This window comes from Mustelus asterias, chromosome 23, assembly GCF_964213995.1.
Source record: "Mustelus asterias chromosome 23, sMusAst1.hap1.1, whole genome shotgun sequence".
Classification (NCBI taxonomy): Eukaryota; Metazoa; Chordata; class Chondrichthyes; order Carcharhiniformes; family Triakidae; genus Mustelus; species Mustelus asterias.
The window spans coordinates 1,962,225-1,981,104 of record NC_135823.1 but is presented as its reverse complement, the minus strand read 5'-3'; the positions used below and the strand labels follow the sequence as shown (position 1 = coordinate 1,981,104).

The 18,880-nt window shown below is 51.3% G+C and overlaps 1 protein-coding gene and 1 long non-coding RNA gene across 2 annotated transcripts in view; one reads left to right on the top strand and one right to left on the bottom strand.

Moving 5' to 3' along the window:
• The window catches only part of aldh3b1 (aldehyde dehydrogenase 3 family, member B1), an 87,577-nt gene that overhangs the window by 18,549 nt on the left and 50,148 nt on the right, over nt 1–18,880 (bottom strand). Inside the window, exons 2-9 of the mRNA XM_078239900.1 lie at nt 16,599–16,794; nt 15,976–16,086; nt 13,420–13,540; nt 12,017–12,102; nt 9,975–10,056; nt 6,384–6,770; nt 3,728–3,894; nt 181–280 (exon numbers count right to left, since the gene is read on the bottom strand). Of these exons, the coding sequence (XP_078096026.1) occupies nt 181–280; nt 3,728–3,894; nt 6,384–6,770; nt 9,975–10,056; nt 12,017–12,102; nt 13,420–13,540; nt 15,976–16,086; nt 16,599–16,760 (1,216 nt within the window). The 5' untranslated portion in view covers nt 16,761–16,794. The remainder of the gene's footprint in view (nt 1–180; nt 281–3,727; nt 3,895–6,383; nt 6,771–9,974; nt 10,057–12,016; nt 12,103–13,419; nt 13,541–15,975; nt 16,087–16,598; nt 16,795–18,880) is intronic.
• Nucleotides 1–18,880, top strand: part of LOC144510462 (uncharacterized) — an 84,178-nt gene that overhangs the window by 20,957 nt on the left and 44,341 nt on the right. The gene's annotated exons all lie outside the window — the stretch shown is intronic.

Below are 18,880 nucleotides of genomic sequence, written 5' to 3'. Positions count from 1 at the left end.
GAGGGAGTGCTGCACTGTCAGAGGGACAGTGCTGAGAGAGTGCTGCACTGTCTGTGTGTGAGACACCAGCCGGGTTTGAAGCCTGGGTGTTTCCTGCGATGTGTGTTTGTGGGGGACAGATCGGCTGAGGGAGCCTGAGCCTCGGTGTTGTGTGTGTCCCTGTCCCATTGCCAGACTTACCGATGCCTCCGAATGGCAATGTGTTGAGGGTCATCTGCACCAGGTTGTCGTTGGAACAGAAGCCACCGCTGCTGGTTTTCTCCAACATTTCATTCACCACCTGGAACCACAGCAAAGAGTCAGAGAGCCCGCTGTCTCGCCGTGTTCCAATCAGCTCATCAAACCTCACCCAAAAATTATCCATCTCACAAACCCTACAGCTGATGGGCAGCAAGGGAGCACAGTGGTTAGCACTGCTGCTTCACAGCTCCACGGACTTGGGTTTGATTCCTGGCTTGGGTCACTGTCTATGTGGAGTTTGCACATTCTCTTCGTGTCTGCGTGGGTTTCCTCTGGGTGCTCCGGTTTCCTCCCACAGTCCAAAGATGTGCTGGATAGGTAGATTGGCAATGCTAAATGGCCCTTTAGTGTCCAAAGATGTGTTGGTTAGGTGCATGGGCCATGCTAAATTGCTCCTTAGTAACCAAAGATGTGTAGGTTAAGTGGATAAATTGGCAAGGTCCAATCCACCTAACCTGCACATCTTTGGACACTAAGGGACAATTTGGCATGACCAATCCACCTAACCCACACACCTTTGGACACTAAGGGACAATTAGAGTTAGGACGTATACGCATTTAGAAAGGAATAAACTCATTAACGATAGTCAGCATGGTTTTGTGAGAGGGAGGTCATGCCTCACTAACCTGGTGGAGTTTTTTGAAGAAGTGACTAGAATGGTTGACGAGGGAAGGGCCGTGGATGTCGTCTATATGGACTTTAGTAAAGCGTTTGACAAAGTCCCTCATGGTCGGCTGGTGCAAAAGGTTGGATCTCATGGGATAAAGGGGGAGGTGGCTCGATGGGTGGAGAACTGGCTTGGTCACAGAAGACAGAGGGTGGTAGTGGAAGGGTCTTTTTCCGGCTGGAGGCCTGTGACTAGTGGTGTTCCGCAGGGGTCTGTATTGGGACCTCTGCTGTTTGTGATTTATATAAATGATCTGGAAGAAGGTGTAACTGGGGTGATCAGTAAGTTTGCGGACGACACAAAATTGGCAGGAGTTGCAGATAGTGAGGAGCATTGTCAGAGGCTACAGAAGGATATAGATAGGCTGGAAATTTGGGCAAAGAAATGGCAGATGGAGTTCAATCCTGATAAATGCGAAGTGATGCATTTTGGTAGAACTAATGTAGGGAGGAGCTATACGATAAATGGCAGAACCATAAAGGGTGTAGATACGCAGAGGGACCTGAGTGTGCAAGTCCACAGATCCTTGAAGGTGACGTCACAGGTGGAGAAGGTGGTGAAGAAGGCATATGGCATGCTTGCCTTTATAGGACGGGGCATAGAGTATAAAAGTTGGGGTCTGATGTTACAGATGTATAGAACGTTGGTTCGGCCGCATTTGGAATACTGCGTCCAGTTCTGGTCGCCACACTACCAGAAGGACGTGGAGGCTTTGGAGAGAGTACAGAGGAGGTTTACCAGGATGTTGCCTGGTATGGAGGGGCTTAGTTATGAGGAGAGATTGGGTAAACTGGGGTTGTTCTCCCTGGAAAGACGGAGGATGAGGGGAGACTTAATAGACGTGTATAAAATTATGAAAGGCATAGATAGGGTGAACGGTGGGAAGCTTTTCCCCAGGTCAGTGGTGACATTCACGAGGGGTCATAGGTTCAAGTTGAAGGGCGGGGGCGGGAGGTTTAACTCAGATATCAGAAGGACATATTTTACACAGAGGGTGGTTTGGGCCTGGAATGCGCTGCCAGGCAAGGTGGTGGAGGCGGACACACTGGGAACGTTTAAGACTTATCTAGATAGCCACATGAACGGAGTGGGAATGGAGGGATACAAAAGAATGGTCTCGTTTGGACCAGGGAGCGGCACGGGCTTGGAGGGCCGAAGGGCCTGTTCCTTTGCTGTATTGTTCTTTGTTCTCAACATGTCCAATCCACCTAACCTACACATCTTTAGACACTAAGGGGCAACTTAGCAAGGCCAATCCACCTAACCTACATATCATTGGATACTAAGGGACAATTTAGCATGGCCAATTCACCTGAATGATAAACATGCAGGGTTACAAGGATAGGTAGGGTTAGTCTGCATAAGATGCTCTGCTGGAGAGCCAGTGCTGACTCGATGGGCTGAATGGTCTCCTTCTGCAGTGTAGGGATTCGATGGAAAGAGAGATAGAAAAATAGGAAGTGTTAGAGAGGGGGAATGTAGAAAGAGGGAGGTAGAAACTCAGAGAGGGAAAAGGTGAAAGAGATGGAGTCAGGGAGAGAAAAAGGGACAGACAGAAAGAAATACAGAGAGAGAGAGAGACAGGGAGAGAGAGAGAGAGAGACAGGGAGAGAAATACAGAGAAGGAGAGAGAGAGAGAAATAAAGAGAATGATTGAGAGAGAGAAATACAGAGTGTGAGACAGGGAGAGAGAGAGACAGGGAGAGAGAGAGACAGGGAGAGAGAGAGAGACAGGGAGAGAGAGAGAGACAGGGAGAGAAATACAGAGAAGGAGAGAGAGAGAGAAATAAAGAGAATGATTGAGAGAGAGAAATACAGAGTGTGAGACAGGGAGAGAGAGTGACAGGGAGAGATGGGAACAGCATCAAAGAAAGGCAGAGAAAATGAGGCAGATAGGTAGAGGGTGAGAGAGGCCTCCGAGCCTGTGGCAGGTTGCAGACGGGCTATTTGACTGTGCAGGGCATCACAGACACAGCGTGTGATGGTCCTGGTGCAGATGGTTCACTCTGGGACACACTGACCACTGGCAGCATCAAACCAGGGACTCAGTCACTCCCCACTGACCAATGGCGAGGCCTCATTCAGGCCACACTGACCAATAGCGAGGTCTCGTTCAGGCCACTCTGACCAATAGCGAGGCCTCATTCAGGCTACACTGACCGATAGCGAGGTCTCGTTCAGGCCACTCTGACCAATAGCAAGGCCTTGTTCAGGCCACACTGACCAATAGCGAGGCCTCGTTCAGGCCACACTGACCAATAGCGAGGCCTCGTTCAGGCCACACTGACCAATAGCGAGGTCTCGTTCAGGCCACACTGACCAATAGCAAGGCCTTGTTCAGGCCACACTGACCAATAGCGAGGCCTCGTTCAGGCCACACTAACCAATAGCGAGGCCTCGTTCAGGCCACACTGATCAATAGCGAGGCCTCGTTCAGGCCACACTAACCAATAGCGAGGCCTCGTTCAGGCCACACTGATCAATAGCGAGGCCTCGTTCAGGCCACACTAACCAATAGCGAGGCCTAGTTCAGGCCACACTGATCAATAGCGAGGCCTCGTTCAGGTCACACTGACCAGTAACGAGGCCTCGTTTAGGCCACACTGACCAATAGCGAGGCCTCGTTCAGGCCACACTGACCAATAGCGAGGCCTCGTTCAGGCTACACTGACCAATAGTGCCTTGTCCAGGGTCTGGGGTTCCAGCTCTGGTTACAGACACAGGGAGCTGGTCCGGAACATCCCGGATCTTACTCACTGGGGGCAGCCACGTCAGCTCTGGTGACAGACACAGGGAGCTGGGTTTAGAACATTCCAGACCTTATTGTTTGTAGCATAAACATAAAGTGCCAGAGGTTTCTGCCGCCTGTTGATGAATCCAATGGCTTCCTCCATGCAGCTAATGATGATGATGGGTAAAATGGGACCAAAAATCTCCTCCTGCATCACTGGGTCCGATTCCTTCACATCGACCAGGACAGTCGGTGCTGGGAGCAAGAGGGGCACAAACAGTGAATATTTACAGAATACAAAATGTATTAAAATTATCGTCAACATTGTAGGGATTAGTATTGACACAGCCTCGTTGTCCGAAACACACCCCTCGACCATCACTCTCTGCTTCCTGCCACTCGGCCAATCCTGGATCCAATTTGCCAAATTTCCTTGGATCCCACGGGCTCTGCCCTTCACTATGAGTCTCCCACATGGGACCTTGTTAAAAGCCTTGCTGAAGTCCAAGCAGACTACGCCAAGTGTATCTGCACACCGATCACCTCTTCGAAACATTCAACCAAGTTGTTCAGCCACGCGGGGAGGCGATGGCCCAGTGTTATCCTGGCGAGACTATTAATCTAGAAACTCAGTTAATGTTCTGGGGGACCTGGGTTCGAATCCTGCCACAGCGGGTGGTGGAATTTGTATTCAATAAAAAACATTTCTGGAATTAAGAATCTACTGGTGACCCTGAAACCATTGTCAGAAAAACCCATCTGGTTCATTAATGTCCTCTAGGGTAGGAAATCTTACTCGGTCTGGTCTACATGTGACTCCAGAGCCACAGCAATGTGGTTGACTCTCAACTCCCCTCTGAGCAAGGGCAACTAGGGATGGGCAATAAATGCTGGCCAGCCAGCAACGCCCAGTATTACGAATGAATACAAAAACCCTGAACACCATTCTGACTGATCTTGATCAATCCCTGCCTCTCCAAATGCAAATTCATTCTGTCTCTCAGAATTGCTTCCAATAGTTTCCCCACCACTGAGGTTAGATCGACTGGCCTGTCGTTTCCTGCTTTATCCCTATCTACCTTCTTGAATAATGGCACCGCACTAGCTGTCCTCCAGTCCTCCGACGCCTCTCTGGTAAATGCATGGGTGATGGGGTTAGGGCCGGTGGGATTATGGTCGGTGCAGACTTCCCTCTGACACTAAGGGGCAATTTAAAATGGCCAATCCATTTAACCCGCACATCTTTGGACTGTGGGAGGAAACCGGAGCACCCGGAGGAAACCCACGCAGACACGAGGAGAATGTGCAAACTCCACACAGACAGTGACCCAGCCAGGAATCGAACTCAGGTCCCTGGTGCTGTGAGGCAGCAGTGCTAACCACTGTGCTGCCGTGATTTGGTTGCAACCATTGTCTTTGTTGGAACATGTTGGCTCTGTAGTCTCCCTATTTTTTTCTTGAAAGTGTCTCACTGTTCCGTCACAGATTTACCGAACCGTGTCTGTTCCCAGTCCACTCTGGCCAATTCAAACCTGATCTTATTAAAATCAGCCTTCCCCTAGTTTAGTGCTTTGTATCCCAGGGGGTACTGTGGGCTGACTGACTCGTACTGAATGGATGGTGGATGTTACGCATATTTTTACAGATGCGCCATAGAAAGTATCCTTTCCAGATGTGTCACAGCTTAGTATGGCTCCTGCTCTGACCAAGAACTGTCCTGGTCCCTCCACGCCAACGCTATAGTTAAGAAAGTCCACCAATGCCTCAACTTTCTCAGAAAGCATCCTTTCCAAATGTATCACAGCTTGGGAGGGCTTCTGCTCTGTCCTGCACTGCAAGAGACTACAAAGGGTCGTGAACGTAGCCCAGTCCATCACATAAATCAGCCTCCCATCCATTGACTCTGTCTACACTTCCCGCTGCCTCGGAAAAGCAGCCAGCATAATCAAGGATTCCACGCATACAGACATACTCTCTTCCGCCTTCTTCCATTGGGAAAAAGATACAAAAGTCTGAGATCACGTACCAACCGACTCAAGAACAGCTTCTTCCCTGCTGCCATCAGACTTTTGAATGGACCTACCATATATTAAGTTGACCTTTCTCTACACCTTAGCTGTGACTGTAACACTACATTCTGCACCCTCCCCTTTCCTTCTTCCCATGTACTCTATGAACGGTATACTTTGTATAGTGCGCAAGAAACAATACTTTTCAATGTATCCCAATACATGTGACAATAATAAATCAAATCAAAAATATTACAATTTATCAGAGTACCTCAGATTGCAATGAGATCGCTTTAAAAATCGTGAATTTTATTGCGCTCTGATTTGACTTATTGTTTTATTATTTATTATTTACAAAGCATACCGTTCATAGAGTACATGGGAGGAAGGAAAGGAGAGAGTGCAGAATGTAGTGTTACAGTCATAGCTAGAGTGTCGAGAAAGATCAACTTAATATGCAGGAGTTCCATTTAAAAGTCTGATGGCAGCAGGGAAGAAGCTGTTTTCGAGTCGGTCGGCACGTGACCTCACACTTTTGTATCTTCCTCCCGACGGCAGAAGGTGGCAGAGAGAATGTTTGGGGTGCGTGGGGTCCTTGATTATGCCGGCAGCTTTTCCGAGGCAGCGGGAAGTGTAGACGGAGTGTGAGGGCCATTTGGAAAGGCTTTGCTGCAACCTTTCAGATATGTTCTGAATAGGATTTATTTCCTGTGAATACTGAGTGCCAATACTCACCAATATAACGATCCTGGTCATCGCTCTCACCCCCGATGGCCACTCCGCCTGAGCTCAGGAGCTTTTGGAGACGTTTAAAATGATTGTCGTTGACGATGCGCCCATAATCGGGGCTCTCCTTCGGCTCCTTCCCGTAGAAGCTGTGCAGACACTGCCCGATGGCCGGTACCAGCTGCTCCTGCACCTCCTTGGTGCACAGGATATAATCGGGAGCCACACAGGACTGGCCCGAGTTGAAGAAACGACCCCAGGTCAGGCGGTGGGCCGTGCTCTCCAGGTTACAGCTCTGGTCGATGTAACAGGGGTTCTTACCCCCCAGTTCCAGGGTGACAGGTGTCAGATGCTCCGCCGCGGCTTTCATGATGACCTTTCCCACCGCGCTGCTCCCTGGGTGCGGGGAGGGGGAGCGAGGGGTGGGGGGAAGAGAGAGGGGGGAGACAGATCAGGCTGGGTGTCAGTAGTGAAGGAACGACAGAGAATTCACAAACAATTCCCAGCTCCCGCTCACTGTCCTAATGTCACCCAGGACGTTGACTGCTTGGAGTCTTCGAGGGACCCTCAGATCCCCCATCGCCATACCGGATTAGAACCATAGAAAATTACAGCTCAGAAACAGGCCTTTTGGCCCTTCTTGTTTGTGCCGAACCATTTTTTGCCGAGTCCCACTGACCTGCACTTGGACTATATCCCTCCACACCCCTCTCATCCATGAACCCGTCCAAGTTTTTCTTAAATGTTAAAAGTGACCCCGCATTTACCACTTTATCCGGCAGCTCATTCCACACTCCCACCATTCTCTGCGTGAAGAAGCCCCCCCTAATATTCCCTTTAAACTTTTCTCCTTTCACCCTTAACCCATGCCCTCTGGTTTTTTTCTTCCCTAGCCTCAGCGGAAAAAGCCTGCTCGCATTCACTCTATCTATACCCATCAAAATCTTATACACCTCTATCAAATCTCCCCTCAATCTTCTACGCTCCAGGGAGTAAAGTCCCAACCTATTCAATCTCTCTCTGTAACTCAGCTTCTCAAGTCCCGGCAACATCCTTGTGAACCTTCTCTGCATTCTTTCAACCTTATTTACATCCTTCCTGTAACTAGGTGACCAAAACTGTACACAATGCTCCAAATTCAGCCTCACCAATGCCTTATATAACCTTACCATAACACTCCAACTTTTATACTCGATACTCCGATTTATAAAGGCCAATGTACAAAAGGCACTCTTTACGACCCTATCCACCTGTGACGTCACTTTTAGGGAATTCTGTACCTGTATTCCCAGATCCCTCTATTCAACTGCACTCTTCAGAGTCCTACCATTTACCCTGTACGTTCTACTTTGGTTTGTCCTTCCAATGTGCAATATCTCACACTTGTCTGCGTTAAATTCCATTTGCCATTTATCAGCCCATTTTTCTAGTTGGTCCAAATCCCTCTGCAAGCTTTGAAAACCTTCCTCACTGTCCACTACACCTCCAATATTTGTATCATCAGCAAACTTGCTGATCCAATTTACCATATTATCATCCAGATCATTGATATAGATGACAAACAACAATGGACCCAACACCGATCCCTGCGGCACACCACTAGTCACAGGCCTCCACTCAGAGAAGCAATCCTCCACAACCACTCTCTGGCTTCTTCCATTGAGCCAGTGTCTAATCCAATATACTACCTCCCAATGTATACCTAGCGACTGAACCTTCGGAACTAACCTCCCATGAGGGACCTTGTCAAACCCTCTTTCATCCTCCCTGAGCTCCTCAATGCACTCTGCAGCACCCAGAACATTCCACTCCCCCCAAGACCCCCACCCGGAGGACCCCCACCCAGAGGGCCCACACCCAGCATACCCCCACCCATCGTACCCCCACCCAGAGTACCCCCATTCCCACCCCCATCCCCACCCCCATCCAGAGCACCCCCATTCCCACTCAAAACCCCCACCCGGAGCACCCCCATTCCCACCCCCACCTGGAGCACCCCCATTCCCATTCCCACCCGGACCACCCTCATTCGTACCCAAAAACCCCACCCGGACACCCCCATTCCCACTCCCACCCAGAACAGCCCCATTCCCAGGCCCACCCAGAGCACTCCCATTCCCAACCCCACCCAGAGCACCCCCATTCCCAACCCACCCAGAGCACCCCCATTCCCACCCCCACCCAGAGCATCCCCATTCCCACCCCCACCCGGAACACCCCCATTCCCAGGCCCACCCAGAGCACCCCCATTCCCAACCGCACCCAGGGCACCCCCATTCCCACCTCCACCCAGAGCACCCCCATTCCCACCTCCACCCAGAGCACCCCCATTCCCACCCCCACCCAGAGCACCCCCATTCCCACCCCAACCCAGAGCACCCTCATTGCCCCCCCAAAACACCCACCCAGACCACCCCCATTCCCCCAAAAACCCCGACCCGGAGCACCCTCATTTCCACACCCTCACCCCAACCCCCACCCAGAGCACCCCCATTCCCACCGAACCCCCATTCCCACTGAACCCCTCCCCACAGCCCCATCCAGAGCGTCCCCTGTGTGTCTCCAATATATGCCTCCCCTGTGTCTCCAACATATACATCCCCGTCTCTCCAATATATACGTCCCCATATGTCTCCAATATATACGTCCCCCGTGTCTCCAATATATACATCCCCCGTGTCTCCAATATATACGTCCCCCGTGTCTCCAATATATACGTCCCCCGTGTCTGCAATATATACGTCCCCCGTGTCTCCAATATATATACGTCCCCCGTGTCTCCAATATATATACGTCCCCGTGTCTCCAATATATACGTCCCCCTTGTCTCCAATATATACGTCCCCATATGTCTCCAATATATACGTCCCCCGTGTCTCCAATATATACGTCCCCCGTGTCTCCAATATATACGTCCCCCGTGTCTCCAATATATACGTCCCCGTGTCTCCAATATATATATGTCCCCCGTGTCTCCAATATATATACGTCCCCGTGTCTCCAATATATACGTCCCCCGTGTCTCCAATATATACGTCCCCATATGTCTCCAATATATACGTCCCCCGTGTCTCCAATATATACGTCCCCCGTGTCTCCAATATATACGTCCCCCGTGTCTCCAATATATACGTCCCCCGTGTCTCCAATATATACGTCCCCCGTGTCTCCAATATATACGTCCCCCGTGTCTCCAATATATACGTCCCCCGTGTCTCCAATATATACGTCCCCCGTGTCTCCAATATCTATATGTCCCCCGTGTCTCCAATATATATACGTCCCCGTGTCTCCAATATATACGTCCCCCGTGTCTCCAATATATACGTCCCCGTGTCTCCAATATATACGTCCCCCGTGTCTCCAATATATACGTCCCCCGTGTCTCCAATATATACGTCCCCCGTGTCTCCAATATATACATCCCCCGTGTCTCCAATATATATGTCCCCCGTGTCTCCAATATATATACGTCCCCCGTGTCTCCAATATATACCTCCCTCTGTGTTTCCAATATATAGGTAATTCTGTGCTCCCAATAACCATGTCCCTCACTGCCTCACATAAATGTTCTCCCCGCTCCCATTTACACTCTCACACCTGTATAAAAGATGTAATCAAACTTGAATTGCAGAAGTTTCCTGGTTTCCACCGGCCCACCATTAAAAACAGCAAAACAATCCTAGATGGAGAGAAATAGGATCAGAGACAAGATTAAAGCTCCCTCCACACTCTTCCCCATCAAACACTCCCGGGACAGGTACAGCACGGGGTTAGATACAGAGTAAAGCTCCCTCTACACTGCCCCATCAAACACTTCCAGGACAGGTATGGCGCGGGGTTAGATACAGAATAAAGCTCGCTCTACACTGTCCCCATCAATCACTCCCAGGATGGATGTGCACTGAGTTAGGAAGAGCAGGGAGACAGTGCACCGCAGCAGATATTTAAGTACAGGAATTGTTAAACGGCGCTGACAAGGTGAAATACTCATGGAGAAGGTGACCGGGTTGTTGGCATTTCCCTCCGGGGCAGGGACAGGAGCAGCAGGAGGCAATGCTGCGTCTGGACACAGTTCTGTGTGGATCCCACCAGCAGCCAGAGTTCAACATTGAAATAACAAAGACCAGGATTGCCGGGACGAGCTTTATCTCGCGAGCTGTTCAATCGATGTCAGGGTGACCTAGTGAAGGTATTGCAGATGATGAATGGATTCGGGAGGGTCGCTTGAAGGAAAATGAGTTCCAATGTGAGGGGAGTCCGCGGTGGCACAGTGAGCAGCATTGCTACCTCACAGCGCCAGGGACCCGGGTTCGATTCCCGGCTTGGGTCACTGTCTGTGTGGAGTTTGCACATTCTCCCCGTGTCTGCGTAGGTTCCCCCGGATGCTCCAGTTTCCTCCTACAGTCCGAAAGACGTGCTGGTTAGGTGCATTGGCCATGCTAAATTCTCCCTCAGTGTACCTGAACAGGCGTCAGAGTGTGGCGACTAGGGGAATTTCGTAGTAACTTTATTCAGTGTTAATGTCAGCCTACTTGTGACTAATAAATAAACTTTGAAATCTGTGAGCAAGGCGACAAAACCTCGAGCTGGATTTCCCAGTTCTGGGACGAGCGCGGCCAGAAAATCCCACCTGAGGTCAATGGACCTTTGCAAGGTCTATGCCTCCCACCTGCTCTGAATCCCGTGGCAGGTGGGACGGGAAAACTCCCCCCCGAACCTTAGCAGCAGGCCAATGTTGACTTCAGTGAACAATCTCTTTGATTTTCCTTCATTTCCCTTTTTAAGTTTATTTTTTCACGGGATGTTTCCATCGCTGGCTGAGCCAGCATTTATTCCCCACACAACGGGAGCGACGACGGGAGGGGCGGGGGGGGCTTAAATCTGGAACCCGCTCCCTGCAGGAAGTGACTGATTCTGCACCTCAGGGAGATTTGAAAACTGATTGATTTTTCTTTACGAGTTTTCTTTTAGAGTTACAGAAAGTAAAATGTGGAAACCAGAGTTATGGTCTGGATCAGCCCAGATCGTCCTGTGTGTGGGAGTAGGCTCAAGAGGCTGAATGGTCTCTTGTTCCCGTGTAACAGGCTGGAGAAGGGGCTGAATGGCCTCCTCTTGTTCCTGTGTAACAGACTGGAGAATAGGCTGAATGGGGCCTCCTTCTGTTCTTGTGTAACAGGCTGAAGGAGGACTTGAATGGCCTCCTGTTCCTGTGTAACAGGCTGGAGAAGGGGCTGAATGGGGTCTCCTACTGTTCCTGTGTAACAGGCTGGAGAAGGGGCTGAATGGCCTCCCGTTCCTGTGTAACAGACTGCACAAGGGGCTGAATGGGGACCCCTCCTGTTCCTGTGTAATAGGCTGGATAAGGGGCTGAATAGGGCCTCCTCCTGTTCCTGTGTAACAGGCTGGAGAAGGGGCTGAATGGGGTCTCCTACTGTTCCTGTGTAACAGGCTGGAGAAGGGGCTGAATGGCCTCCCATTCCTGTGTAACAGACTGCACAAGGGGCTGAATGGGGACGCCTCCTTTTCTGTGTAACAGGCTCGCGAAGGGGCTGAATGGCTTCCTGTTACAGGTTGGAGGAGAGTCTGAATGTCCTGCAGTTCCTGTGGTGGGTGTAGGCAGGATTCCTGCTCTCACTCACGTGGTCCAGGTACTTGGGAATGAGTTTCCCGAGCAGCGCCGCGGTGTTTGCTGTCACTTCCGAGGGTTTGAGGACAACACAATTCCCTAAAGATTAGAAACATAAAGAGGATTAGACCAGAAAATTCCAACTGATTCGATTTGATTCGATTTATTATTGTGACATGTATCGGGATGCAGTGAAAAGTATAGTTTCTTGCGTGCTGTACTGACAAAGCATACCGTTCATAGAGTACATAGGGGAGAAGGAAAGGCGAGGGTGCAGAATGTCGTGTTACAGTCACAGCTAGGGTGTAGAGAACGATCAACTCAATGAAACTTTCTGCAGCGTCTATCAAACCAAACCTGTCCGCTGGGCAGAAATCAGCAACACTGCTTCCTGTAAACTATGCAGAAAACACAGAATAGCCAAACAGCTCAGCAACAGCAGCGAGGCAGGTTTAAGGGAGATGTGCGGGGGATGTTCATCACGCAGAAAGTGGTGGGTGCCTGGAACGCGCTGCCAGAGGAGGTGGTGGAAGCAGACACATTAGCAACATTTAAGAAGCATCTGGATGGGTACATAAATAGGGAGGGAATAGAGGGATACAGATCGAGTAAGGGCAGGAGATTTATTTTTTAGTTTAGTTAAGGCATCATGTATGGCACGGGCTTAGAGGACCCAAGGGCCTGTTCCTGTGCCATACTTTTTATTGTTCTTTGGTCTTTGACATTTGACATCAAGATTGGGATCTTGATGTGTACCTGTGGTGTGGAGAATCAGGATGGGACTGGGATCTTGCTGTATGTGTTTGGTGTGGGGAATCTGGTTGGGAACTGAGATTTTGCTGTGTGTGTTAGGTGTGGGGAATCGGGATGGGGACTGGGATCTTGCTGTGTACTCATGGTGTGAGGATCGGGATGGGGACTGGGATCTTGCTGTGTACTCATGGTGTGGGGAATCGGGATGGGGACTGGGATCTTGCTGTGTGTGTTTGGTGTGGGGAATTGGGATAGGACTGGGATCTTACTGTGTGTGTTTCGGGTGGGGGATCGGGATGGGAACTGGGATCTTGTGTGTGTTTCGTGTGGGGGATCGGGATGGGGACCGGGATCTTGCTGTGTGTGTTTGGTCAGGGGATTCGGGATGGGGACTGGGATCTTGCTGTGTGTGTGGTGTGGGGAATCGGGATGGGGATTGAGATCTTGCTGTGTGTTTGGTGCGGAGAATCAGGATGGGGACTGGGATCTTGCTGTGTGCGTGTTGGGTGTGGGGAATCGGGATGGGGACTGGGATCTTGCTGTGTTTGTTGGGTGTGGGGAATTGAGATGGGGACTGGGATCTTGCTGTTCCTGTGTGAGGTTCAGGGTGGATTTGGGCTCCTGCTGCTGGCTGTTGTGCTCAGGATGTGACTCAGCTCTGACCTGCAGCGATGGCTCCAATCAGAGGCATCAGTACCAGTTGCACCGGATGACTCCAGGACGCGATGATCAGCGTCAGTCCATACGGTTCCTTCTGGATAAAACAGTTGTCCAACTTGGTCACCTGAGAAACACGAGGAGCAATTAAGAAGTCTCCCCCTCAGCTGCAGCTGAGAATGACTCAGATCTCACGAAACCTCACATACCATAGAAAGAACCATGGAAAATTACAGCTCAGAAACAGGCCTTTTGGCCCTTCTTGTCTGTGCCGAACCATTTTTTGCCTAGTCCCACTGACCTGCACTTGGACCATATCCCTCCACACCCCTCTCATCCATGAACCCGTCCAAGTTTTTCTTAAATGTTAAAAGTGACCCCGCATTCACCACTTTATCCGGCAGCTCATTCCACACTCCCACCATTCTCTGCGTGAAGAAGCCCCCCCAATATTCCCTTTAAACTTTTCTCCTTTCACCCTTAACCCATGCCCTCTGGGTTTTTTCTCCCCTAGCCTCAGTGGAAAAAGCCTGCTTGCATTCACTCTATCTATACCCATCAAAATCTTGTGCACCTCTATCAAATCTCCCCTCAATCTTCTACACTCCAGGGAATAAAGTCCCAACCTATTCAATCTCTCTCTGTAACTCAGCTTCTCAAGTCCCGGCAACATCCTTGTGAACCTTCTCTGCACTCTTTCAACCTTATTTACATCCTTCCTGTAACTAGGTGACCAAAACTGGACACAATACTCTAAATTCGGCCTCACCAATGCCTTCTATAACCTTACCATAACACTCCCAACTTTTATACTCGATACTCCGATTTATAAAGGCCAATGTACCAAAGGCACTCTTTACGACCCTATCCACCTGTGATGTCACTTTTAGGGAATTCTGTACCTGTATTCCCAGATCCCTCTGTTCAACTGCACTCTTCAGAGTCCTACCATTTACCCTGTACGTTCTACTTTGGTTTGTCCTTCCAATGTGCAATATGTCACACTTGTCTGCGTTAAATTTCATTTGCCATTTTTCAGCCCATTTTTCTAGTTGGTCCAAATCCATCTGCAAGCTTTGAAAACCTTCCTCACTGTCCACTACACCTCCAATCTTTGTATCATCAGCAAACTTGCTGATCCAATTTACCACATTATCATTCAGATCATTGATATTGATGACAAACAACAATGGACCCAACACCGATCCGTGTGGCACACCACTAGTCACAGGCCTCCACTCAGAGAAGCAATCCTCCACAACCATTCTCTGGCTTCTTCCATTGAGCCAGTGTCTAATCCAATTTACTACCTCCCCACGTATACCTAGCGACTGAACCTTCCTAACTAACCTCCCATGAGGGACCTTGTCAAAGGCCTTGCTGAAATCACTGAGAATCACTGAGATCTCACTAAACCTCACAGACGCTGAGAATGACTCAGATCTCACTCAACCTCACAGACACTGAGAATGACTCAGATCTCACTAAACCTCACAGACGCTGAGAATCACTGAGATCTCACTAAACCTCACATACACTGAGAATACTGTAATCTTACTAAACCTCACAGGCTCTGGGAATTACTGAGATCTCACTGAACCTCACAGACACTGAGCATGACTGAGATCTCACTAAACGTCACAGACACTGAGAATGACTGAGATCTCACTGAACATCACAGACACTGAGAATGACTGAGAATCTCACTAAACCTCACAGACCTGAGAATCACTGAGATCTCACTAAACTTAACAATGCTGAGAATTACTGAGACCTCACTAAACTTCACAGATGCTGAGAATGACTGAGATCTCACTAAACCCGGTGGCATGGTGCCACAGTGGTTAGCACTGCTGCCTCACAGCGCCAGGGACCTGGATTCAATTTCTGGCTTGGGTCATTGTCTGTGTGGAGCTTGCATGTTCCCCCCGTGTCTGCGTGGGTTTCCTCTGGGTGCTCCGGTTTCCTCCCACAGTCCAAAGATGTGCAGGTTAGGGAGATTGGCCATGCTAAATTGCCCCTTAGTGTCAGGGGGACTAGCTAGGGTAAATGCATGGGGATAGGGGCTGGGTGGGATTGTGGTTGGTGCAGACTCGATGGGCCGAATGGCCTTCTTCTGCACTGTAGGATTCTATGATATGCAAAACCTCACGGACACTGAGAATGATTGTGATCTCAGTAAACTTGTTGAGAGTTACTGAGATCTCACTAAACTTCACAGGCACTGAGAATGACAAATCTCACGAAATCTCACAGACACTGAGAATGCCTGAGATCTCACTGAACCTCTCAGACACTGAGAATTACTGAGAGCTCAGTAAACCTCACAGTGACACTAGGAATTACTGAGATCTCACTAAACCTCACAGGGACACTGAGAATTACTGAGATCTCACTCCAGAGAGACAACAGGTGAACAAGAGAGAGTCAGAGAAAGAGAGACACAAATGGGAAGAGATAGATAGTCCGAGAGGAAGATTGAGAGACTGACGGAGAGATGGAGATTGAGAGATGGAGATTGAGAGATGGAGAAAGCGAGAGAGAGTCGCTATGGATACCTACAAATGATTTCTCCACCATCTCGGGTTCAATCCAGCTCTTGATGTTGTTCAGAGTGTAAATCGCCTCATTTCTAACAAATCCAATCTCAGCAATCATCGCCTCGAACCGACTCTGCAAAAACCAAAACTTATATTCAACAATTCAACATCCCAGAGTGTGGACAGGCTTGCCCACTGGATGACAGGCCCGTCCACTGGGCGACAGGCCCGTCCACTGGGCGACAGGCCCGTCCACTGGGCGACAGGCCCGTCCACTGGGCGACAGGCCCGTCCACTGGGCGACAGGCCCGTCCACTGGGCGACAGGCCCGTCCACTGGGCGACAGGCCCGTCCACTGGGCGACAGGCCCGTCCACTGGGCGACAGGCCCGTCCACTGGGCGACAGGCCCGTCCACTGGGCGACAGGCCCGTCCACTGGGCGACAGGCCCGTCCACTGGGCGACAGGCCCGCCCACTGGGCGACAGGCCCGCCCACTGGGCGACAGGCTTGCCCACTGGGCGACAGGCTTGCCCACTGGGTGACAGGCTTGCCCACTGGGTGACAGGCTTGCCCACTGGGCGACAGGCCCAGCCAGCAGGTGAGGTAGATCCAGGAGTTTAATGCCCGCAGTGATTCTCCCTCACCTTGTGCAGATCCATATACAGAACATTGAGAAGGGCAGCTTCATTCTCCTGCAGTAATCGGATCAGGAAGTTCAGTTGATTGATTCGAAACTCCACTGGGCGACTCTTCCCACTCAGAAAGGCGTTCCGTAATCTCAGCAACGAATCGGCAAAGGTGGTCATTGGAGAGCGGCAGTGTGAATAAACCCAGAGAAATCTGTAAGAAGGGTAGAGAGCGGAGTGAACGGCGAGGGGGGGGTGAACGGCGAGGGGGGGGTGAATGGCGAGGGGGGGTGAACGGCGAGGGGGGGATGAACGGCGAGGGGGGGTGAACGGCGAGGGGGGGATGAAGGGCGAGGGGGGGTGAAGGGCGAGGGGGGGTGAAGGGCGAGGGGGGTGAAGGGCGAGGGGGGGTGAAGGGCGAGGGGGGGTGAAGGGCGAGGGGGTTGAAGGGCGAGGGGGGGTGAAGGGCGAGGGGGGGTGAAGGGTGAGGGGGTGAAGGGGCGAGGGGGGGTGAAGGGCGAGGGGGGGTGAAGGGCGAGGTGGGAGTGAAGGGCGAGGGGGGTGAAGGGCGAGGGGGGGTGAAGGGCGAGGGGGGGTGAAGGGCGAGGGGGGGTGAAGGGCGAGGGGGGGTGAAGGGCGAGGGGGGTGAAGGGCAAGGGGGGGTGAAGGGCGAGGGGGGGTGAAGGGCGAGGGGGTGAAGGGGCGAGGGGGGATGAAGGGCGAGGGGGGGTGAAGGGCGAGGTGGGGTTGAAGGACGAGCGAGAGTGAAGGGCGAGGGGGGTGAAGGGCGAGGGGGGGTGAAGGGCGAGGGGGGGTGAACGGCGAGGGGGGGTGAAGGGCGAGGGGGGGTGAATGGCGAGGGGGGGTGAATGGCGAGGGGGGGTGAACGGCGAGGGGGGGTGAACGGCGAGGGGGGGATGAACGGCGAGGGGGGTGAACGGCGAGGGGGGGATGAACGGCGATGGGGGGTGAACGGCGAGGGGGGGTGAACGGTGAGGGGGGGATGAACGGCGAGGGGGGGATGAACGGCGAGGGGGGGTGAAGGGTGAGGGGGGGTGAAGGGCGAGGGGGGTGAAGGGCGAGGGGGGGTGAAGGGCGAGGGGGGGTGAAGGGCGAGGGGGGGTGAAGGGCGAGGGGGGGTGAAGGGCGAGGGGGGGTGAAGGGCGAGGGGGGGTGAAGGGCGAGGGGGGGTGAAGGGCGAGCGGGGTGAACAATGTAAAATGGGAGAATCCATCCAAGAGAGGGGTGCAATGTTGGTCTGAGGCATCGGATGACCTCCTGCGGGACTGCTTGGAGTCTTGTTGAAGTTGTACAAGACATTGGTAAGGCCACACTTGGAACACTGTGTCCAGCTCTGGTCACCCTATTATAGAAAGGATATTATTGAACTAGAAAGAGTGCAGAAGAGATTTACTCGCATGTTTCCGGGATTTGATGGTTTGAGTTATGAGGAGAGGCTGGAGAGACTGGACATTTTTCTCTGGGGCGTAGGAGGCTGAGGGGTGATCTTATCAAGGTCCATAAAATAATAGAAAGGCACAGATTAGCCAGATACTCAATATCTTTTCCCAAAGGTAGGGGAGTCTAAAACTGGAGGGCATAGGATTAAGGTGAGAGGGGAGAGATACAAAAAGGTCCAGAGGGGCAATTTTTTCACACAGAGGGTGGTGAATATCTGGAACCAGCTGCCAGAGGTAGTAGTAGAGGCGAGTACAATTTTGCCTTTTAAAAGGCATTGAGACAGTTACATGGGTAAGATGGGTATAGAGGGCCAAATGCAGGCAATTGGGATTAGCTTAGATGTTTAAAAAAAAAAGGGCGTGTGTAGGAGACCGTGCGCCAAAGAAGCAAATCCGTGTGTTTCCCAACTAGAAACCATGGATGAGCATGGATATCCACTGCAGGTCTGAGGCACTCAAGTCAGGCGACCCTGACCTATACAGGAAAGACAGATATGACCTACAGAGAACCATCAAAGATGCCAAAAGGCAATACCGGACCAAGCTGGAGTCCCGGGCTAGCCACACCGACTCCTGTCGACTATGGCAAGGTCCACAAGACGTTATAGGCTACAAGACGAAGGCATGTAAAATTGCTGGCTCCAATGCACACCTCCCTGATGAGCTCAATGCATTCTCTGCCACCGAGAGCATGCCCTGCATCCCGTAAGGCTCGGAGACGAACCTGGTATCCAAGGTCACCATCACAGACATCAGCCTTCTCAAAGGTCAACCCACGGAAAGCGACTGGCCCGGATGGGGTACTCGGACGAGCACTCAGATCCTGCACGGATAGCTGGC